Consider the following 25021-nt stretch of genomic DNA (forward strand, 5'->3'; position numbering starts at 1 on the left):
TTTCAGAGTAATAATTTTTTTTTGTTAGAAATGTGTAGGTTTAATAAATTTGGACTGTTTTTGAGCAATTATGAATTTTATTTTTATGTGATGCGATCTAGGAAAACCCAACAAATTGTGAAATTATTCATTTTACCGAGTTCATTAATGACTGGAAATTCATGGGAAAAATCATGAAAAAGTATTGGTTTAGGAATGCGAGTTGTCTTGTAAACATAACCAGAACCAGCTAACCTTTTAAAGTAGGATTTTGCTCATTTAAAAAAAGTTTTGTTTGTTTTTTGGTTTTTTTTTTTTTTTTTTTTTTTTTGCACAGGCTCAGAGGGGAAACTCACTGTGGTGGCTCAGAAGATGAGCGTCCTGTCGGGTGAATATTTTGTCTTTCTGTCTCTCTCATATGCTTACCTTTAGGCAGTACATACATGGTTTTACATTCTTTACATACAGTTTTTCTTGTTTATTTAGAGACAATTAGAGTTTACAATGACAAATCTTAAGAGAAAGTTTACCACTGCTAATTTACATCTTTGTAGCACTCACATCTTGCATCTTTTGCATCTTTGCGTTTTTGGAACAGCGTGTCAAGTTAAAAGAAGTTCAGCTTTTAAAAAACATGCATCGAAAACACACATTTTGTCCATTCCACTTAAACGCATAAACATGTATTGTTTAAAAATCCAGCGTAGCTCTCAAATCTTTCTCACTTTTGCATGAATCTCAAATCTTTTGTGTCTTTTGCATTCACATAACTGCCTACAGTCGTATTGAGCATGGTTTATGTGTGTTTTTGAAACAGGAATCAGAAGTTGCAGTCACCATGCCGTCTCTGGCTCTTCCTCTCAGTCTCTGAGCTCCAGCATGGCTGTGATGTTCATTCCATACCTGCAGCAGGAAGGTGAGAAACATACTGTTTTTTTTTTATATACAGTACATTAAACAATAGTTTTTTTTATATGCATTTTCATGCCGTTCATACATGCTTGAGACTGCTTTCATAAATTGTCATTTGTGAGGGTACAACAGGGGATTTGTTTAAAAAACTTGAAAAGCTAAAAATTTATTAAATCATTATGCACAAGTGCGTTAAAAAATCTCCTTTTCTCTGGCTTGCTTTATAATCTCTATGTTTTTAGAAAAAAAATGCCTGCTAAATGCATAAATGTATAAAAATAAATTTAAATAAATAATTTTAAAGTAAAAACATGAAACATTTACAAAAAAAAGATGAAATTTTGTGTGAACATGCAAAGTGTTGTTTTAAAATTATTAATAGGTTAAATATTATTGTACTATATCTAGTACTCTATATATATATATATATATATATATATATATTTTTTTTTTTTTTTGTATATATATATTTTTATATAATATATATTTTTATTTATGAAATATATTTTTATTGTAATGACTTAAAAGATTTCAGGAGGACTTAGAAATAGATTATTTTAGGTAAAATATTGACAAACAAGTTTGGGAATCCTTGGTTTATAACATCAAGATTTTATTTATTATTATTATTAAGTTTTTTTAATGACTATATTACTTTTTTCTAGTTGCAAAATTGAGATTAAATTTGATGTGGTCTTAAATTTCTTAAACATGCATTAAACCCTAATTTCTGCTGATTGTGTCAAGTCACATTTATTTATACAGCGCTTTTTAACAAAACACTGATTGTGTGTGTGTTTGTTTATAGTTCATGAGGGGACGCTGGTGCATGCGGTGTCTGTGTTATCTCAGTGGACGAGCCGTTTGACAGTGGACGTGCCCTCAGAGTTAAGAGAATGGTTTAAAAAAGCCTTCACCCTCAAGACGTCCACTTCCCCTGTGCGCCACGCGTATCTCCAGGCCATGATCGGGGCTTTCAAAGGTCAGTTGGGCTGCTGCAACGTTTCATATTTTAGTCCTGCTGCTGATGTTTAGTCAGAATGAACAGCATTTGTGTCTTCCCTTCAGGCGACACTCTCGGTCAGGCTGTGGACTTCCTGCCTCTCCTCATCCAGATTGTAGAGAAAGCTGCTGCCCAGAATACCCAGTATACACTGCTGTCTGAAGGCGTGGCCGCCTCTGTGCTGCTCTGTCGGCTGTCTGTGCTGGACTCTGTGCCTGGTAAGTGTTTACACTGAGACTGATAGTGTACTTCTGTGTATCATGCTGGAAAGATTAGATTTTATGTTTCTCTGCGTCTTCAGAAGCGAAGCTGGCGTCCTTCTGGAACTTGATACTGGATGAAAAGAAGCCGCTGTTCACTACTGAGAAGTTCCTTTCTCAGGCCAGTGAAGAAGGTCAGAAGCTCTCTAGTATATTTTTTGCAAAAAGCACTTGGAGCAAAAAAGGGATAATTCTCCCAAAAATGAAAACTCATTTACTTATTTCAAACCTGTATGAGTAAAAAATATTTACTACACTGAGGGAAGCTTTAAAGGTTTCCATGTGTTTTTGCAACGTTGAGTAATGTATCAAAGACGTATCTCACAAATCCATTCATAAAGTGTAGAGAGAGTGAAAATAAGACATAAATAAGAGATTGTTTGTGCAGTATAGAGAACTTCATTGATTATAATGAAACTTTCGCAATGAACTTAGATGAGTGACAGCTTTTAATGTTTTTAAGGGAGTTTTTAAATGAGAGTTTGATTTAATACAACAGTTAAATAAACAAGAAGTTAATATTAAGTGACTTACACTGTCTGACTATAACACTATTGGCTGATTTTGCTCTGTTTTGTTGTCAAAAATAGTTTGAAACTAGTCACAACTGAGCCATTGCACATCTCCATTCAAACACAGCGGTGTTTCGTTTATGAATGAATATGCGTTTTTAAACTAATCAAGTGAGTCAGTGATTCAGTGTCCCATTCATAAAGACAGTCACTTTTTTCCTGGATGAATCAGCCGTTCAAACGAATCGAATGAATGATTCAATAATTAAATCAGTGACTTGCTGCCACCTACTGGCAGTTTTAGGTTGATTTTTAAAGTATCTCTTCAGTTATTTAAATAATTTAATATTTCCATATTCAAAATGTTATATTTAAAACATTAATCTGGACATGAGTTTATGAAATTGATTGCACTCATGCCACCTCTGAGCCTCATTAAACATGAAAATACACCTAAAAGCCACTTTTGTGTTTTTCTGTGCCACCTCTATACAAATTAAATTCGTTTATTATAAATTAATTTGATTGGTAGCTAATTTTTATTCTATTTGTGCTGTTGGTTTATTTAGAAATTTTAAAAACCTTATAAAATATAAATGAAAAAAATGACATAAAAGATGGCATACTTTTAGTAAAATTAGAAAAATGACATTATAAAGGACAAAAAAAATTACCTTTAATTCACTTTAAGGAGTCAAATATCACCTCGTAATGGAAAGGCTAATTTTTGGCCAGATTTTTTGATTATTGATTAGAATGTGCTCCTAAAATTTTGACTGTAACAGCATAAGGGTAAGTAAATGATGACAGAATTTTCATTTTTGAGTGAAATATCCCTATAAAAAGGTTCTAGTGACATCTATAAATACCAATGTTAGTTTATTGTTTTTATGTACTATTATAGTACTAATTTAAATTATTGAAAATAATTAGCTTTTATTTTTGTATTTTTAGTTTCATGTTGATTTTGTTTTAGTCATTTTGTTATGAGCTTTTGTCATTTATTAGTATTTAGCTTTAAATTATATTTCAGTTTTAGTAATTTTTTTTTTTTTATTATTATAATCCTGTCCTATACCCACAGCTCTGTGCACCATCCTGCTGCTGTGTGAAAGACTGTTCCTGGATCAGCCACAAAGACTCAACAACAGCAAGTCTCAGTGAGTTACTACTTTTGCACAGAATATAATTTTTCATTAAATTTGTGAATTCATTATATTTCCTGTGTTTTAATTTATATGTATTTATTTATTTTTATGCTGAATGTGAATAATGATATAAATTAAGCATTTGTAAATCATTTTACATCCTTAAATGATTAAAAACATTAATTCAGGAAAATTTAGGGCAACACTAGGATAACTAAAATGGCCAGTGATATGCAAACTAAAGCCTAATAGCATCTTATATCATTCTGAAAAAAGTTTTAAAAAAGAGTTTTAAAGAATATACTTAAGTCACTTATTACACAACTGCTTGCCAGGTTATTATACACACACAAATGCAAAATCCTCATTTGATTTGATTTATTTTGCCTCATTATTCAAAAATATTGACCAGTCACCCATGTCATTTTAGTATTATTTATATTATCTGTTTTAGTTATTTCTTTGTGCTTTAATAATTGCCATTTTATTTTTATATTTCGCTTTAATTCATTTTAATATTTTAATTTTACTTGTAGTGATTTTAGCACTTTAATTTAGATGTTTTATTTTAGTTATTTATCAAGGCCATTTTTAAAAGTCTTAGTTAACTATAACATCTGCCGATCATAATAAAATATTCCAGAAAGATGTGTAATAATGTTATTAAATCAACAGAAAAGTTGCATAAGAAACAAAAAATGGATGCGTTTTAAAGGGGTGTTATTATGCTTTTTCACTTTTTGAACTTTAGTCAGTGTGTGGTGTGTATCTTTGGTCATAAAAAAGATCTACAAAGTTACAAATCTCAAAGTCCACTCCAAAAGGAGATATTTCATTTTTAACAAATCCCTTTTCAAGAACTACAACGAACAGCTCCCCTCGGACTACAGCGCTTGTTTTCCGCATGCAGTGATGTCAGTTATATATGACTTCCTTCTTCCAGACAAATGCAATCGGAGTTATATTAAAAATTATCCTGGCACTTCCAAGCTTTAGCGCAACATAGACGAGTGTTTCTCCTCATCAGTCCAAAACAAGTCCGATAATGTGCATACATCCATAATAAAAAGTGCCTCACACGGCTCCTGGGGGTTAATAAAGGCCTCCTGTAGCGAATCGGTGCGTTTTTGTAAGAAAAATATCCGTGAGAATCACTTTAATCTAGCTTGCGCTAACAGTTGTACACGGAACTTGCTTATTTGTCAAGGGGCGTGGCAGTACTGAAACACCGTCTAAGCTGTTCACCAATTGCAACGCAGTGGAACAGCTAACCAATCACAACACATTTCGTTTTTTGGAAGGCAGGCCTTCATTAAACCCGGAACTAGTCGAGCCTTATGTGCCAGGCTGGGAGAAATGTATTGTAATAATGTAAATTATGTTAAAAATAATGCGTTTTTCGAATCACCATGCATGAAGGTATGTTCTAGTACACCCCCAAAACAAAATCAAGACTTTGTAAAAGAGCATAATAGGACCCCTTTAAAAAAAGTATTATTAAACATGCCTGTTTATTTCTATACAGTCATATACAATCTTACTAAAAGAAAGTAAATAGGGACAGTTTTGACTTTCAAAAGTCTGCTAAATCTTACTTCATGTATGCAGAAGTGATCATGTGGTTCAAATGCTTGTTTGCTTTCCTCAGGATGTACCATCAGGCCACGGTGATGGCGCTGCTGTCCCGTCTGTGGCGCGTGCGTAAGCGCGCTCAGCAGACCGTGAAGAAACTCCTGTCCTCTCTGGGTGGCTCCAGCCTGGCCCACGGCCTTCTGGGAGAACTGCGTGTCGTCATCAACAAACACAAGGTGAGGGATGTTGAGAAATTGAACGATTACTGTACACTGGTGCTTTTGTATTTGCTAGGCCTGTCACAATTATTAAATAAGCATCTGGTCAGTTCAGACAACCGCGATTATTTAGCAACCACAAAAAGGCAGCGCTTTCATATCGGCCATGTATACACTGTATAAAATAAAACCTGTAGATATAAAACAATTAAAGTATAAAACAATGTCTGTTTAAACGTTAAACCTAGATAAATGTGTGCTATTAGGCGCATATCCAATCGTTTGTGTGAAGACTGGAAGCTGAAGCTCATTCTTTTACAGGAGCGCTTCACAAAAATGAACCGAAACTCAGTGCCTCACAGACATGATAAATATACAGTACTGTGCAAAAGTCTTAGGCCACTAGTATTTTCACCAGCTAAAAAATAGTTTAAAGTAAGTTATTTCTATCTTTTGCTGTAGTGTGTCAGTAGGAAACATCAGTTTACATTTCCAAACATTCTGTTTGCCATTAATTGTAATAATCTAGTGAGATTTTTGTTTGCACAAGGAGTCTGACAACAGCCAGTGCTCCACACAGAGATCTGATCTCACCATCATCCAGTCTGTCTCTGGAATGACATAAAGAAACAGAAAAACTGAAACAGACTAAATCCAGAAGAACTGTTTCAACATCTCCAAGATGTTTCAAGTAACCTTGCTGCAAAGCTACCTGAAAAACTATGCACAAGTGCACATAGGGCAAAAGCTACTTTAAATGCAAAGGATGGGCACATCAAATGCTGATTTATTTTAGTTAATAGAAGTTCATTGATAAAGAAAATCTATTTATGACATTGTTTTTGACAGCATCCTCATGTGCCTAACTGTCTAAAAATTTTAACAGTACTGTAGCTTTGTAGGTGTAGGTCTCTTAAAGCATCTTGGAGATGTTGCCACAGTTCTTCTGGAATTAGTCTGTCTTCGTTTTTTCTGCTTCTTAAGACAGACTGGATTGAATGATGGAGAGATCAGATCTCTGTTTGCACAAGGAGCCTGACAACAGCTATATATATATATATATGTATATGTATATGTATATGTATATGTATGTATGTATGTATGTATGTGTGTGTGTATATATATATACACACACACTACCGTTCAAAAGTTTGGGGTCAGTAGATTTTTGTTTCTTTCTTTTTTTTTTTTTTTTAAGAAATTAATACTTTTATTCACCAAAGATGTATTAAGTTAATAATTAAAAGTTTATTAGAAGTTAATAATAAATAATTTACATTGTTATAAAATATTTATATTTTGAATAAACACCGTACTTTTTAAACTTATTCATGAAAGAATCCTGAAAAAAAAAAAATCACAGGTTCCAAAAAATATTTGGCAGCACAACTGTTGATATTATCCAACATTGATCATTCTAATAATAAATCCGCATATTAGAATGATTTCTGAAGGATCATGTGACACTTAAGACTGGAGTAACAGCTGATAAAAATTCAGCTTTTCATCACAGGAATAAATTCTATTTTAAAGTATGTTAAAATAAAAAACATTATTTTATATTGTAAAAACATTTTGCAATATTACTGTTTTTTCTATATTTTTAATCAAATAAATGCAGCCTTGATGAGCGTAAGAGACTTCTTTAAAGACTATCTCAACTACTCTTTCATTATGTAATCCACAAAAATGCATTTCTGCCTAAAGGTGCGTCCAAAGAGGAGATTGCGAGTCAGGATCTTTTGCTTATTTATTAATAAATAATTCAAATATCTCCTTACTATTTCTCATAGACACATTCATTGTAATTACTTTTGCCGGTGCTTTGTGGCAAGTTTCAGTCTATTGCATGCACTTGAACGTGGATCTCCTCTCGTCTCGAAAGTGAAAGCAAAATTGAAGTCTTGTTGTTTCCATCAGCACGGCAATTTTTTTCATCACCATAATTGATGGATGTCTAAAATGTAACAATAACGAGAAGCCTAAAACATGCCCGATTCCCGGCCGCGTCTGAACTATGACGTGAAAATTGGGCCTAGAAAAAAAAAAAAAAATCAGCTGAAAATGCAGGGCTCTATACTGCATAGTAGGGATGTGACAAGATCCGATATGTCTCGCGAGATCTGACTGGTCTTGCGAGAACGTGACAATATCCTCGCAAAACATTTTGTAGTGCTTACATTAGAGCTGCATGATTAATCGTTAAAAGATTGCAATCTCTATTCAAACAACTGCACGTTTTAAAAAGTATTTATCATTGAATCATTCATTCAGGAGATTCCAATAGTGAAACAAGTCTTTATTAATTGAGACACTCACTTCCTTCATTTTTTTTTTTTTTTTTTACAATTTTGTTCCAGTATATGTTTTTTAAGCAATGAACATTTTGTCAGAACCACAAGTAAATTACATTTTTTTGTTTAGATTAATCTAATCTTTCTTTTCTTCAAAATCGTGAATTGTGATCTATAATTTATTGAAAAAAAAAAAAAATCATAATTCATGTACTAATTATCCAGAATCATGTACTGTAGCTTTAGTTTACATGTTATTACTGCATATAATTAATTAAAATAGAAGTTTAACTTCATAAAGTGCAAGTTCATATCAGTTTTTCAGTGGAATAAGATACTATTTTTCCCTATATATTTCATAATTCAGGATTTCTTAAAAAAAAAAACGTTTATAAATCTCGTCTCGTCCCATTCTCGTGAACCCAGTCTCGTGTCTCGTCTCGTGGGATAAGCGTCTTGTCACACCCCTACCTGCATTTCTGTAAAAGCGGTTGTCACTGTATTTTTCGGGAGTTAATGCGGTTGTCATTCCCGTATTTTATTGAATTGTGTGTGTACAGAACTCGATTGGAGAGTAAAAGGTGAACTGACAACCGAATTTAGCTGCAGTGTGTATGTGGCCAGAACGGTCGCAGAGAGGACAGAATAGTTGCAATAGCAGAAGATACTGTACGGGCACAGCAAATTCACTGTTCATGATTCTCGAAATATTAGAAGAAAAATCTAAAGATTGGGGTGGGGGTTTATATGAAGATGTCTCCGAAGTTATCTCTGGTTTTCAGAAACATTTCAGTGTTATTTTGTCCCTAATCACAATCCTTTGTAACAATTTAATAAACAATGTGCATTTAAAAAAAAAAAAAAAAAAAGTATGTCAAAGCCATAGAACAGACAAATCAATTCTCGACATAATTAATTACAATTAATCGACATAATCGCAATTATTTCTTAGACAATTAATCGTCACCTGAATTTCACAAACGTGACAGCCCTAGTATTTGCTCACTCTCATGTCTCTTGAATCAGATTCTGCCGTCAGATGTTGTTTATACGGAGACGGGCGAGCTTACAGAGATCGGACGCTCTTACGTCGCCCCACGGATCCTGCTGGATGCTCTGAGTGTGATCTGCTCTGTAGCGGCCCAGTGGAACGACCCGGCAGAGACTGAAAAACTGGCCCTGGATATTCTCATCGTTACCCATCATCCGTCCATCGGTCCGTCTCTCTGATGCATCCAGACAGGAATATTCCAATAGCTGTCACTGAATCCTGTGTTAATCTTGCTCTTGCTCTTTCTCTTTCAGTGGCTGTCAGGTCTGAGATGTGGCCTTCTCTGCTGTTGACTATGAAGCTGGACGCGCCTGCATTTATTGATAAACACCTGGAGATGATTCTACCTCGCCTGCTAGAAGCCAACACAGACAATCAGGTCTGACCGGTTTAACAGTCCAACTCTGTTTTTTTTTTTTTTTTTTAGCACTGTAAATATGCATTGCTATACAAAAATGCAACAATGCCCCATGGACATGTTTTGTGTATAGTTCACCCAAAAATGAAAGTTTTGGATTTGATTCAGTTTTTAATTACATACAAAGAGCGCATCAAATATGATAAACCCCGGAAGATCACACTTTTAAGCTTTCATGTTTATTAATTAACTATTATAGAGATTATATAGTAATTATATTGGTTAACTAAAATTAAAATACAGTATTTAATAAAATGCAATGCATTAAATATTTTAAATGCACAGTATTTTGTCAACAGAATACTCAGAGATGGGTAGATTCCTTACAAATTGTAATCTGTTACTGATTCTAAATTACATGACAAAAATTGTAGTCATTACATGACACATCTTAGGTAATATAAACAGACTACTTTTTGATTACTTTTAGATTACTTTTTACCTAACTTGTTTATCACATTGATTTAAATAGGATAATATTGTACCACATTGACGCACAAATACAAAGAGTCGGAAAAAATATTTTCAATTTGTTGTTGTTAACAACATGAAGTGCGTTAAACACATTACATTATGTTAAGGTTTCTCAAACTGGGTTTTTTGAGTTGAATGAAAAACTAATAATTACTTAAATCATAAAAAATGTAAATAAATATAAAATCTATCAAAATATAAAACACATCATGCAGAATCATGAAATTTTCTATTCTATTAATGAACAACAGTTTTTGTTGACTCTTCAGCATATGTCTTTCAAATCTTGTTTCTAACACCTATTAAAAAAAAAAAAAAAATTGACTTAATTGATATCTCGCAATTCAGACTTTTTCACAATTGCGAGTTTATATTTTAAAATTCAGACTTTTTGTCACAATTCTGAGAAAAAGTGAGAATTGTGAGAAATGAATTCAGTTTTGTGAGGTATAAATGTAGAATTGCAATATCTTGCAATTTTGACTTTATATCTTGCAGTTCTTCATTTGTATTTCATAATTTTGCATTTATTCCTCACAATTGTTATTTTTTTCTCAGAGAAAGTCACAATTACCTTTTATATTTTTTATTTAAAAAAATAAGAATTGTGAGATGTAAACTCGAGATGTAAAAGTCAGAATTGCTATATATGAACTCAAATTTTTAGAAAAAGTCTGATTTATGACATATGAAAGCAGAATTGCTAAATATAACACAATTCCCAGAATTTGCGTTTATATCTCTCAATTCTGTTATTTCCCTCAGAATTCAAGTTAAATCTTGCAGTTCCCCGTATGTATTTTGTAAATCTGCATTTATATCTTACAATTCTGAATTTATATTTCACAATTCTGTCTTTTTTCTCAGAAAAAGACTCTGAGTTGTGATATAAAGTTGAAATTACCCATTTTATTTTTTAAGAAGCAAATAAACAAAATTGTGGGATGTAAACTCAGAACTTTGAGACAAAGGGGTCAGATTCAGTTTATACTGGAAAAAAGCCCAAATTGAATGATTTATATGGGGTTCATAGTTGACATTGTATGTGTCCCTCTCTGTAGGCTGTTCAAAATGCTGTCGGTTCTCTGTCAGTTCTGTCTCCCACCAAACTGCTGCCGCGTGTTATGGATCACATAACCCAGCGCTTGTCCAACCCCGCGCTGGGGCAGGTGACGCGTCAGGAGTATGCCATCATGCAGACGCCGGAGGGAGAACTTTACGACAAGAGCATTATTATGAGGTAAAGTCAACCGAACAAGATGGAGTAAGTAAACATTCTGAGATGAATGAATGAGAATCACACGGATCGGGTAGCTGCTAGTAAACATTGTTGTCTTCTTTTTGGCAGCGCTCAGCAGGAGAGCACAAAGAAAGGCAACATGAAAAGAGAGAATAAGGCGTATTCCTTCAAAGAGCAGATCATTGAACTGGAGCTTCAAGAGGTGAGAGAAAAATACAACAAATGATCCGCTCAAATAGAAAAGAGGGCGAGTTGTTTACTACTGCATACTGAGAGCTACTGTACACAGTTTAGTCAAAAATAGTATTTACAGCATGCAACAAGAAACATTTCACGTTGCATTACCTGTTTCATTGTGAGTGACATTTAGTTGTCATTTTGAAAATAAATACTTATTTTGGAATTTTATACAACAATATTGTGCATAAAAATAGTAATAGACTGATATGTTGATTTTTAGTTTTTTTTTTTTTTAGTTTTTTCTTTTCTGAGTTCAGAGATCAATTTCAGCAATTTTTGCACACCTTGCAATTCTGTGTATTTTATACATATAAAAACTAATAGTTTAGTGTATGTTGTATTAAATTATAAATATATTTAACAAATTAAAAAAACTGAGATATTACAATTATAATATATATATATATATATATATATATATATATATATAAAAAACATTTAAAAAACTTAGATATGTGTAATATTTATATTATATATATAAAATATATACAGCAATATATTTCAGCAATTTTTGTGTACCTTGCAATTCTGTGTATTTTATACATATAAAAAGTATAAAAAGTAATTTAGTGTTATTTTGAAGAACTAAAATATATATAAAAATATATTAAATTATAAATATATTAGACGTATGAAAAACTGAGTGTTTTAAACTGAGTGTGTTAAAATTATAAAATATATATTTTAAACACATATTAAAAAGCTGAGATATTAAAATAAGCAATATATTTCAGTATTTTATGCATATAAAAAGTATTAAAAAATAATAATTTAGTGTTATTTTCTATACATGCATGTTTATTTTATATAAATAGATAGATAGATAGATAGATAGATAGATAGATAGATAAATAAAAATATATAATTTTTCTATTTATTTTTTAATGAATTAAATTCTTTAAATAAAAAATCTAAAACCTCATTTTAATGTCTAAACCTTTGCCAAATCAAAATACACCAAAAATCTGGGCTAATATTGCATCTAGTTCATCAGTCACATTTGAAATAAAACTAACACATTGCATTATGGGATTGGTGCAGTGCCTTCTGTTTTATATTTTACGTCTGATTGAGCTCCCTCTTGTGTTCGTCTTGTAGGAGATCAAGAAGAAGAAAGGCATCAAAGAGGAGATCCAGCTGACCAGCAAGCAGAAGGAGATGATGCAAAATCAGCTGGAGAAAGAGTCCAGCATCCGCAAGCGTTTGCAGGAGGTTAGAGGTCATACTGTACTAAAGATCACCTGAAACGCATCCGTCAGTGTGAACAAACCAGTGAGTCGCGTCTCTGTCTGTCTTGTTCTGTCTCAGCTGGACGTGGAGCTGCAGAGTGCGGTCGGTCTGCTGGAGGCAGCTCTGGCCCGTCGTCCTCCTCTGATCTGGATGCATCTTCCTGGAGTCTTGCAGGTCGTTCTGCCCCTCCTTCAGTCTCCTCTGGCTGCTCCCCATATCAAGCAGGTCTTCCTGCACATCGGCGTCACTCTCATGCCTAAAGAACTGCACTGCCTGGGTATACCTTTCATTTTCCTGTTTCTTACTCTTCTCTTGTATTTACTGTATTTTTTTAATACATATTCCATATATGATATTTAATGTATATAGCAATAACAGATATCATATTTTTGGTTTAGTGTGCGTTTGTGGCTCAAGTAAATATGCATTTGTGTACATAAAATAAAATTAAATTTAAAAGGTGTATTATCTCAGCAGTTTAAAATAATTTCTTAAGTAATAATTTATAAGTAAATGTATAAATTTATAAATAATTTATACATAAATTTATAAATAATTTCTTAAAGACATTTCTAAAGTGAAAATGTGTTTGTGTAAATAAAATAAAATAAAATAAATATTTTAATAGCTAATATAATTGACATTTTTAAAATCAGTATCACTTTGTGTAAAGAAAACAAAAAATTAAGAAAAAAATTTTGAAATATTATTTCAACAGGTAAAAATATTTGATGTTTCTAAAGTGAATATCCATTTTTGTAAATAAAATAAAATTCATTTATAATATGTATATATGTGGAAATAAAACTAAATTAAAAATATATTTTAACAGCTAAAATAAATAAAGTTAAAAAAATGAGTAATAAATAAAAAAATAAGTAAAAAAAAATGCATTAATTCCTCTGTTAGGATAATTTACATTTCCAAAATTATTTTTTTTTATTGAAGATATAATTTTTTTAGTGGTAATATAATTTGGGTATAAATAAATAACATTATTTCACTTGATAAAATAATGTACCTTTCTGAAGTGAATATGCATTTGTGTCAAAAAAAAAACAAAAAACTGCTAAAATAATGTACACTTATAAAGTAAATATGCATTTGTCAAATAAAAAAAAATAAAATAAAATAAAAACATTTTAAAAATCATTTAACCAGCTAGAAATCTCCTCATACAATTTTTAAATGATAATCATCATACATCATCATCCCCAGTGTTTACTTTCATTAAATGTCTTCACTTTACTATTTTAACTGTATGTATGTAAGCTATTTTTAATGCAAATGCATTTTTAAAGCTGTCTGAGATGATTTTTGCATGTGTGAATAACAGTTTGTCGCACCTTTGGATTCATGTGATTCAGATCTGTTTGTCTTGGTTTATTTAGCGGTTCTCGTGGGTCATGTGACCCTGCGTCAACTGAAGCCAGAGTGTGATTTGGATCCTGCCTGGGCTCAAGAAGATCTGAACACAGCGACGCAACGAACCATCTCACTGCTGCACACTAACACGGCACCTCAGAGAGACAGCAAAACCGGTGAATAACACACACCCACATGCAGGACATCCATAATAAACTAAATTACTATGGCAAGCCATTTTAACATTTAATATATAAAACATACTAGCATTTATTTTCATGCTATTGGTAGTTATTTTTATTAGCTAGTAGTATCTATTCCATTAGCTAATAGCTTCTAGTGCTTATTCATTAGCTACTAGTACAATTTTAAAAGGTACTTATTAAATAATAGATGATAGTAATTATTCATTATGTATGATATAGATACTAGTACTTGTTCATTAGATACTCATACTTATTTCAATAGTGACTATTAACTATTGTGTTAACTAGTAACATTTAATTTTTCCCCCCTTTGCCTTCCAGGGGGGTCTGTTTTTCAGATTTTATCAGTTTTAACTAGAACTAATTCGACTAGTATGCGTTCCAGTTGGGACTAGTACATATTTTTTTTGTATACTAGTAGTTACTTGTTAGGTACTAGTACTTTTTCATTAGATGCTGTACATATTAAATAGATACTAGTATTTATTACGTATTAGTATTTATTCATTAGATACTAGTTCTTATTTATTAGATGCTAGTACTTATTTATTCTAAACTATACGTATTAAATAGAGACTTAAATAGGGACTCCTCAGATACTAATTCTTGTTTATCAGATACTAGTACCTATTAAATATATACTAGAACTTATTCATTAAATGCTAATAGTTATTGATAAGCTTCTTGTAACTGTTCAATAGATACTAGTACATATGTATTAGATACTAGTACTTCCTTTAAATGTTTCTAGTAGTTTCTAGTTTTTTTATTTTACTATTAAGATGTTTAATTGAAACCTACAGTGGCCATTCTGTCTAATCAAAATATTAGATGAGTAGAAAGTTGTGACTAGTGTAATAAGATATGTTACTAGTAAGAATTATAAAAAGATACTAGTGTCTAACATAAGTACTAGTACCTAATGCATATATAGTTGTATCTATTAAATAGGTAGTAATATCTAATGAAAAGTAATCGTATTTAAAAAAAAAAAAAAAGTAATAGTGTTAAATGAATTCTTACTAGTAATATTTAAAAAGATACTAGTCACACCTGGAATACGTACTAGTCAGAACTGAATAGTTGATATATGAATGACAAAACTCCACAGAAGTCATTAAAAATTGAAATGTTACTAGTAACAGTAGAAGTTACTAGTCAGTATTGAAATAATTACTAGTATCTAATGAATAATATGTTTAAAAAGTTAATAGTAGATAAAGACTAAGCTTTTATAGCTAAATAATAAGTACTAGTAGCTAATGAATACTAGTAGCATTGAAAAAGAATGTACTGAAACTAGTAAATTTTGAAGACTAAACATTAAAATGGCTTGCCATATTACAACAGGTTTTGGTGGAAGAAAATGGACCTCATCGCCAAAAAATATTGAAGACGTTTAGTTTAAAGGTCTTACCAGCTTGTGTAACAGTGTCTCTTTGGTTTAAAGACTCATTTGAGGCGTCTTTGTGTCTGAATTGCAGGATCAGGTGCGTTTGTCCTGTCAGCGCCAGCGTTCTCTTTCTGTTTCCCACTGCTGCAGGCGGTGTTGAGTCAGGGCAGCGGATCCTCAGAGGAGACCGAGCTCATGATGACCCGCGCGCTACAGGTCATCAACACTCACGCGCAGCTGCGGGCGAAAACCAATGACAGCGACACATATATAGACGAGGTACAATTTTGTTTTCTACTAGGTGCTTTGTCATAAATCTGTGTTTCTGATTTATTGATCCATCAACTTTACAGTAATTAAAGTGAGGAACTAATTTGAGATTTATAAAGGCATGTAAATATTCTTACATATAATTAAATAGCATGCAGATGAATGGCATGCTTAATATAGTGCATGTGACTTGATTTTCTTTGATTTGTAATGAAGGAATTAATAAATATATATTCTAAGTAATAATAAAAATATATAACAAACTCAATAATAAAAAAATATGAAAATTTTAATTATTACAATTTAAATTTTATTTAAATTGAAAAAAAAAAAGAATTTTTTATAAATACTAATAAAAAGTAGCTTCATCTGTGCATGTTTTTAAAATTAAATCTTCTAAAAATGTCATAGATGTGCATTTATGATTTTATCCATGTCTGTAGAACTGAAACATCAGCAGTTTACAATGAACGTCCTTTTCTGTTTGTCCATAAATTTTAATTATATTCAGGTTTAAAAAAAAAAAAAAAAAAAAATATATATATATATATATATATATATATTTATTTATTTATTTTTTTTTTTTTTTTTTTATTTTTTTTTTTTTTCAAAAACATTACAAATTTTGAAAAAATAATCAGTTATACCTTTGCAACCAAATAAAATGAATGAATAACTGAGCATAGTATTTTGAAATTATTGAAATTGTTTAGATATAAATTTTTTATTTATATATATATAATTAAAATTAAATTAAAAAGAAAAAATCAAATATATAAATATATATAAAATTAAAATTTTTGATTTTTTATTATATCTTTATGTAAAAAAATATACAATTTAAGTAATAGATGAAAGTATTAATATGTATATATGTGTGTGTATGTAAAACTCAACAATAAAAATATATCTATATAAAAAATTATTACAGTTGAAATTTTATTCGTGTTTAAAAATAAAAAAATTAAATAACAATTTATAAAAAATACTAATAAATGTCCAGAAATTCAGAAATGTTATTATATTCAGGCTTAAAAAAATATATATTATATTATATATATATATATTTTTTTTTTAAATACTTCACAAATTTTGAAAAAAATATTCAGTGAAATGTTCAGTTAAATAAATTAAGAACTGACCATATTATTTTGAAGTTATTAAAATTATATTTAGATATAAAAATGAAAATGTAAAAAAAAAATGTAAATTCAGTAATAAAAGTTCAGTTATGTATTTATTTAAAAAATATCCAATTTAAGTAATAAATTAAAGTATTAAACTATATTCAAATTGAATAATATACACTACCGTTCAAAAGTTTGGGGTCAGTACAGTTTTATTGCTGCTTTTTTTTTTTTTTTTTTTTTTTTTTTAAGAAATTAATACTTTTATTCACCAAGGATGTATTAAGTTAATAATTAAAAGTTTATTAAAAGTTCATAATAAATAATTTACATTGTTATAAAATATTTATATTTTGAATAAACACTGTACTTTTTAAACTTGTTATTCATGAAAGAATCCTGGAAAAAAAAAAAATCACAGGTTCCAAAAAATATTTGGCAGCACAACTGTTGATATTATCCAACATTGATCATTCTAATAATAAATCCGCATATTAGAATGATTTCTGAAGGATCATGTGACACTTAAGACTGGAGTAACAGCTGATTAAAAATTCAGCTTTTCATCACAGGAATAAATTCTATTTTAAAGTATGTTAAAATAAAAAACATTATTTTATATTGTAAAAACATTTTGCAATATTACTGTTTTTTTTCTATATTTTTAATCAAATAAATGCAGCCTTGATGAGCATAAGAGACTTCTTTAAAGACTATTACAAGTCTTACTGACCCCAAACTTTTGAACGGTAGTGTATGTAACAAACTCAATAATAAAAATATGTATCTACATAAAAATATAAATTATTAAAATTGAAATTTTATTCATGTTTAAAATAAAAATTTAAAATAATATATTTTAAAGAAATACTAATAAAAGTTTAGCTTTATCTGTGCATGTTAAAGTGAAATAATATTAATTTTTAAAATAAAAAAATTAAATAAGAATGTATTAAAAAATGTACTAATAAAAATGCTTTAGCTTTATCTGTGCATGTTTTTAAAGTAAAATCATTTATAATGATTTTATCCATGTCTGTAGAACTGGACGCCCAGCAGTTTATAATTAACGTCTCTTTCTGTTTGTCCAGAACGGCCCAGAGCTGCTACCCAGAGTCAGTATGCTGCTGCTCTTGACCAAAGTGATCGGCACGTCCACCCCTCGCCTTCAGGTAGAGACTCGCAATCAGATCAGCATTCAGATTCGCACACTGTTTGCGGAAAGTTGTGCGAGTAGTGACGGTGTGTGTGTGTGTTGTAGGTGCTGGCATCAGGCTGTCTGACAGCGTTGTGTGCCAGCGCTGGAGGGCAGGAGGGATGTGCGCTCGCAGAACAGCCTGAGATTGATGTTCTGCTGGAGGCTTTACTGTCCTCGTGCTTCTCTGTCAGAGATGCTGCGCTCAGGGTCGGTGCCTTTCTCTTTCTTACGTGCATGACATTATATTATGAAATCCTTTTAATCAAAGCCCGGCGGCTCGCTCTTGTAGGGTCTGCTGGAGATGGAGTTGGCGTTGCCCACCGACAGCGCTGACGCCAACGGTCTGAAGATGCTGAGGAGACTGTGGGTGGCCAAATTTGATGTGGAGGAGGAGGGTAGAGCGCTGGCGGAGAAGTGAGTCATGCAGTTTTAGTGCAGAATCACATTTTCACACTACAGCTTCTGGTGCTGGTCCTAATGGGAGTTTGGTTGTGCTAAAGCTGCTTTGCAAATTCAGATGTGCAGCAGAAAACAACACACAAGTTCGTTTGAAAACATGCATCTGGGAAATGGTTCATCATGTGGACTCCAGTGCGGTTCACGGCTGTTATCAAAGCAAACAGTGAACTGCAGTTGATGTATGATTTTTAAAGCTAATGTTTCTCATAAAATGTCTCATTTGGGTCAATAAAATAAACTAATAATGCATTATTTTACCAGCTAAATTAGTATCCGTGTCTACTAAATTAGTAGACATTTGAGTATGCATTCACCTGCAAAATAATTGAATATGCATAAACTAAATAAATAAACTAAATTAAAAAAGTAAAAATATTTCCCATTTTTAAAGTGAATATGCATTTGTAAAAGAAAAAGAAAAATACATTATTTCACCAGCTAAAATCATTTATGAAGTGAATATGCATTTGTGTGAATAAAATAATGAAATAAAATAAAAACAATTTTACTTGCTAAAATAACTGACATTTCTAAAGTGAATATGCATTTGTGTAATTAAAATAATGAAATAAAAAATAATTTCACTTGCTAAAATAATTGACATTTCTAAAGTGAGTATGTATTTGTGTAAATAAAATAATATTAAAAATATATTATTTCACCAAAATAAAATATTTAATCTGCTAAAATACTTGATATTTTTAAAATGAATATGGATTTGTGTCAAAATAAAAAAATATATATTTCATCTGCTAAAATACACTTTTTTGATGTGAATATGCATTTATGTTAAAATAAAATAAAATAAAAATAAAAATAAGTAATTTTTTTTTTTTCACCTGCTAAAATAATTGACATTTCTAAAAATGAATATGGATTTGTCAAGATAAAATTAAAAAATAAAAATAATTCACTTGTTAAACAGGACATTTTTTAAAATGAATATGGATTTGTGTCAAAATACAATACAATAAAATAAAACAAAAATACATTATTTTACCAGCAAAAATGATGCACATTTCTGAAGTGAATATGTGTAAATAAAATAAAATTTAAAATAAATTATTTCACCAAAATAAAATAAATTATTCACTTGCTTTGTGTCCAAATAAAATAAAAATACATTATTTCATCTTCTGAAATCGACATTTTATGTGAATATGCAATATGTCAAAATAAAGGAAATAAAATAAAAATATATTATTTCACCTGCTAAAATAATTGACATTTTGAAAATGAATATGAATTTCTGTCATGATACAATTAAAAAACACAAATATTTCACTTGTTAAACAGGACATTTCTAAAGTCAATATGGATTTGTGTCAAAATGAATCATTATTTCAAGTGCTTTTTAAAAAGGACATTTCTGAATATCCATTTATGTCATCATAAAATTAAAAAATAATGTTAATTTCTAAAGTGAATATGCATTTGTGTAAATTCAAAAAATAAATTGTCATCACCTAAACTCAAAATAGTTGTGCTGAAATAAAATGAAATAAAAGTGCATTGTTTCACCAGCTAAAATAATTGGCATTTTAAAGTGAATATGCATTTGTCATAAAATGAAATAAAATAAAAATACATTATTTCACCTGCTAAAATAAAATGTCAAAAAATAAATAAATAAATAAAAAACTATTTGACCTGCAAAAATAATTGACATTTCTAAAGTGATTATGCATTTGTGTAAATTAAAATAAAATCCTAGCTAAAAAAGACATTTTTAAAGTGAATATGCATTTGTGTGAAAATAAAATAATTGACAATTATGCATTTGTATAAATAGAATAACTGATGTTGTGCAGTGGTGAGTCTTTCTCATGCAGTGTGTCTGTCTCAGACTCTGGCAGGCTCTGTTTCTGGATCTGGTCCCTGAACTCTGCTCGCTCCTGATTCAAGACGTGATTCACCACGAGGAGGCGGTGCGTTCGGCGAGTGCCGAGGCCCTGTCCAGCGCCGTCAGCCAGTATCGCGAGCAGTCGGCCACCGTCCTGACCCAACTCACTGAGCTCTACCACCAGAAACTCTATGTGAGTCTCACACACAACATAAATCTTTCATCACGACTGCAGCCTCCCAGAGAGACTGACGATTGAGTTTAATCTGTGAAATTAAAGCCGCTGTGTTAAGCGTCATATATCACTCAGACGGTCATTTTTAATTCATTGGCCTGCTGTTTAAAATTGAATGGCCGTCATTGTGAAAGCGAATCGTTGTGGATTGTGGTTTGCATGAGTGAATGGGGCGGCTTTGATTTAATGCTCGATGTTTGTGTTCAGAGACCTCCTCCGGTTCTGGACGCTCTGGGACGCGTCATTTCGGAAGCTCCTCCTGACCAATGGGAGGCCAGGTGAGAGAATGAATGAGAAATTATAGTTACACAAATTCTCTTTTTTCTTTTAATGTTTGTTTATATATTTACTTACTTATTTATTTATTTATTTATTTATTTTATTTATTTATTAATTATATATATATATATATAATTTTTTTTTTTTTTTCATTTATTGATTTATTGGTGCATTAATTATTGTTTATGTGGAAGTGTCTGAGGTAGAAAAATTGTAAAATTATAAATATTATAAAAATTATAGTTTAGTTTTGTTTTTTGATTTCAGTATAGTTTTCATCTTTATTTTTAGTTTTCATTCATTAATTCATTTATTAATTTATGTCAGAGTTACAAAAATGCTCAGAAAAACTGTAAAATTATAAATACTACAAAAAATATAGTTATTTATTTTTGTTTTGGATTTCACTGTAGTTTTCATCTTTATTTTTAGTTTTCATTCATTTATTTTTTGGCCTATTTATTTACTGTCTTTGTCTTTGGACAGCATGTCAGAGTTACAAAAATGATTAATAAAATTATAAATATAAAAATTACAGTTTAGTTTTTGTTTTTGATTTCAGTGTAGTTTTCATCTTTAATTTCAGTATTCATTCATTTACTTATTTATTTATTTACTGTCTTTGTCTTTGGACAACATGTCAGGGTTACAAAAATGATTAGTAAAATTATAAATATTATAAAATTACAGTTATTTATTTTTTGTTTTTGATTTCAGTATAGTTTTCATCCTTATTTATAGTTTTCATTCATTCATTCATTTTCTTATTTATTTATTTTTCTGTCTGTCCTTGGACAACATGTCAGAGTTACAAAAATGATTTGTAAAATTATAAATAATATAAAAATTACAGTTATTTATTTTTTTGTTTTTGATTTCAGTATAGTTTTCATCTTTATTTTTTAGTTTTCATTCATTAATTTATTTGCTTATTTATTTTTTATTTATACTGTCTTTGTCTTTGGACAACATGTCAGAGTTACAAAAATTATTAGAAAAAAATTATAAATATTATACAAATTACAGTTTAGTTTTTTGTTTTTGATTTCACTATGGTTTTTATCTTAATATTTAGTTTTCATTATTTTTTTTTTTCTTATTTATTTATTTACTGTCTTTGTCCTTGGACAAGTTTGTTAGTTACAAAAATTAATAGAAAAATTGTAAAATTATAAAAATTACAGTTATTTAATTTTTATTTTTGATTCCATTTTCATTCATTCATTCATTTATTTACTTATTTAGAAAAAGATTTAAATTTATGATTGATTGCAGTTTAGTTTGACTTTTTCTTATTTTAATCTTTTGTTGTATCTTCATTCATTTATTCACTCATGTATTTATTACAGAGTTTTTTGTCAACATGTGGCGATGTCAGCATTATTATAAAAAAAAATAGTTTTTCAGATTTCTTTTTTATTTTAGTTTGAGTTTCATTAATGTATTGTGATTGTTTATTAATTTTTTTTTTTTTTTTTTTGAAAATGCTATACATGTTTGATTTCTTCCTTAACATTTTACCACTCTTGCATGAATACCAAGAAAAAGTTAACTTGTTTAGTTGGTCATGACATTAGTTGTCATGTAATGTTCTGAATATACTCTTTAAAACGTACTTTAAACAATTCACAGTGCTGCACATTTGCCTACAAGACTTCCATTGCAATTCATTCCTTGCATGTTTTGATCAGAAATGACTATTTTCCTTCAGTAAAGTTTCCTCCATAGATAAGGCTTGTGAGTGATGCGTTTCCTGTGTGTAGGTGTGGCATCGCTCTGGCACTGAACAAACTGGCTGAGTTCTTGGATGAGAGTCAGGTGACACCTCTCTTCCTGTTCTTTGTGCCGGATGCTCTGAACGACAGACATGCCGAAGTGCGGCGCTGCATGCTGGACGCGGCACTGTCCGCCCTCAACACACACGGCAAGGTACTCGATTTAGCCCAAACTATTCAAAAAATAAATAAATAAAAATAATAATAATAGGTTAAAAACTTTAGATGAAAATTAGTAACTTACATTTGAAAGTCTATGTTAAGCGTTAAAATTACTAACTCAAAAAAACAAAAATTAACTAAAACTAAAACTTAAATAAAAATAAAACAAACCTATATAGTAATACTAAAAAACAAGAAAAAAGCACATAACAAAATTACTAAAAATTAAAAAGCAAATTATTTCACCAGCTAATATAATTGACATTTCCGAAGTAAATATGGATTTTGGCAAAATAAGAGTAAATTAAAATATATTATGTACATTTCTATCATTTTCAAAACTAATTTACATAAAATGAAATTAAATAATAAATATGTGAAAAACTTGAATAAAAAAATTAATTAAGTGGAATTTAACTGAAATGTTTAAAGTTTAAATTGAACTAAAACTGAAATAATAAATACAAATATATTATTTTAAAATTATGTACATTTCTATAGTGAATATTTATTTTGTAAATAAAATTAAAAATAAAATATTTCACCATCTAAAATAATGTGCATTTTTGTTTAGAAAATGCAAAAAATATAGTATTTCACCTGGTACGTTTCAAAACTAATTTACATAAAGTGAAATTAAATAATAAAAGGTGAAAAACTTGAAAAAAACACTTAGTGGAACTTAAGTGGAATTTAACTGAAAATTTGAAAGTTTAAATTGAAGCAATAAAATTACTAACCGGAAAAAAATAACAAATTGAACTATAAACTAAAAGTGAATCAAATTAAACGTAAATAAATCAATAAAAGCACAAAACAAATTTACTAAAAACTAAACTTAAAAACTAAAAATAATAAAAGCTCATTTAAATTGTTAAAGAAAACTATAATAGCATATAAATAATATTAAAAAGAGACTGATCCAAACTGGTTCTTGTGAAGCGCCGCTCACTCTCTGACACTGTCTTTGTCTCTCAGGATAACGTGAACTCTCTGCTGCCCGTGTTTGAGGAGTTTCTGAAGAACGCGCCGCAGGACGCCAGCTATGATTCCGTGCGTCAGAGCGTGGTCATCCTCATGGGCTCGCTGGCGAAACATCTGGACAAGAGTGACCCTAAAGTCAAACCCATAGTGGCCAAGCTGATCACGGCCCTCTCCACTCCCTCACAGCAGGTGTGTGTGTTTAGCTGGAATTAAAGGAGAACTCCACTTCCAGAAGATGTTTATGTCTTTCTGTCTTCAGTGGTGAAGAAATTGTTTTTTGAGGGAAGCATTTCAGGATTTTTCTTCATATAATGGACTTCACTGGTGCCCCGATTTTGAACTTCCAAAATGTAGTTTAAATGCAGCTTCAAAAGGCTCTAAACGATCCCAGCCGAGGAAGAACGGTCTTATCTAGCGAAACGATCAGTCATTTTTTCGTAAAATAAAGTTTTTTATACGTTTTAAGCACAAAAGCTTGTCTAGAACAGGCTCTGGGATGCACGTTCACGGCGATACGTAATATTGAATCATGTCGAAAGGTCACGAAGAATGTAGGAGACTAAGAATGACTAATGACTAAGAAAGTGCAAGTAAGTTTGTAAACACTGTTTACAAGGTACAACGATGTCCTCAGTACACAGACGATGAACTTACACGTGATTCGTAATAGTGATGGGAAGTTCGGGTCATTTTACCGACTCGGACCTTTGAGCCTAACCTTTTTTTGAGTCATTTCATTCATTTTAGCAAAATATAATTAAAATGTTACGTGTTACTTCCCTAACACATCTACTGCTTACACAAACATTGATCACACTACAAACAAGACAAAACTGTAATGCTAGAAGAAACAGAAAAGATTAATTCATTGTTTACCTGGGTCTTTAGTCTATGATTAGCTCACCTCTTATCTAACAAGTTTCGCGGGTTTGAGTGGTTCGTCACGTGACAGACCCATAAGATGAACGAACGACTCGAAAAACCCGAAGACTCGAAACAGGTGAACTAATTCCAGTGCAGAACCTAATAGGATGTTGTGTGTGCACGACTGAACAAATCACTCCCCGAGACGACTCATTCTTCCCGAGTCACATTAAAGATTTGTTCAAAATGAAAGGATCATTCAAGAACGACCCATCACTAATTTGTGGCATCGTGGACGCGCATCCCAGAG

At 30.6% G+C, this 25021-nt stretch overlaps 1 protein-coding gene across 1 annotated transcript in view; it reads left to right on the top strand.

The window, feature by feature from the left end:
• Nucleotides 1–25021, top strand: part of gcn1 (GCN1 activator of EIF2AK4) — a 69967-nt gene that overhangs the window by 9302 nt on the left and 35644 nt on the right. Inside the window, exons 12-33 of the mRNA XM_051117887.1 lie at nucleotides 317–367; nucleotides 797–895; nucleotides 1700–1873; nucleotides 1960–2112; nucleotides 2196–2288; nucleotides 3751–3826; nucleotides 5463–5622; nucleotides 8925–9114; nucleotides 9204–9328; nucleotides 10903–11081; nucleotides 11190–11283; nucleotides 12420–12533; nucleotides 12630–12828; nucleotides 13943–14092; nucleotides 15607–15794; nucleotides 18004–18084; nucleotides 18174–18317; nucleotides 18400–18524; nucleotides 20416–20605; nucleotides 20855–20925; nucleotides 22690–22855; nucleotides 23842–24036. Coding sequence (XP_050973844.1) covers nucleotides 317–367; nucleotides 797–895; nucleotides 1700–1873; nucleotides 1960–2112; nucleotides 2196–2288; nucleotides 3751–3826; nucleotides 5463–5622; nucleotides 8925–9114; nucleotides 9204–9328; nucleotides 10903–11081; nucleotides 11190–11283; nucleotides 12420–12533; nucleotides 12630–12828; nucleotides 13943–14092; nucleotides 15607–15794; nucleotides 18004–18084; nucleotides 18174–18317; nucleotides 18400–18524; nucleotides 20416–20605; nucleotides 20855–20925; nucleotides 22690–22855; nucleotides 23842–24036 — 3017 coding nt within the window. The remainder of the gene's footprint in view (nucleotides 1–316; nucleotides 368–796; nucleotides 896–1699; nucleotides 1874–1959; nucleotides 2113–2195; nucleotides 2289–3750; nucleotides 3827–5462; nucleotides 5623–8924; nucleotides 9115–9203; nucleotides 9329–10902; nucleotides 11082–11189; nucleotides 11284–12419; nucleotides 12534–12629; nucleotides 12829–13942; nucleotides 14093–15606; nucleotides 15795–18003; nucleotides 18085–18173; nucleotides 18318–18399; nucleotides 18525–20415; nucleotides 20606–20854; nucleotides 20926–22689; nucleotides 22856–23841; nucleotides 24037–25021) is intronic.

The sequence above is a fragment of the Labeo rohita genome, chromosome 8 (assembly GCF_022985175.1).
Source record: "Labeo rohita strain BAU-BD-2019 chromosome 8, IGBB_LRoh.1.0, whole genome shotgun sequence".
NCBI lineage: Eukaryota > Metazoa > Chordata > Actinopteri > Cypriniformes > Cyprinidae > Labeo > Labeo rohita.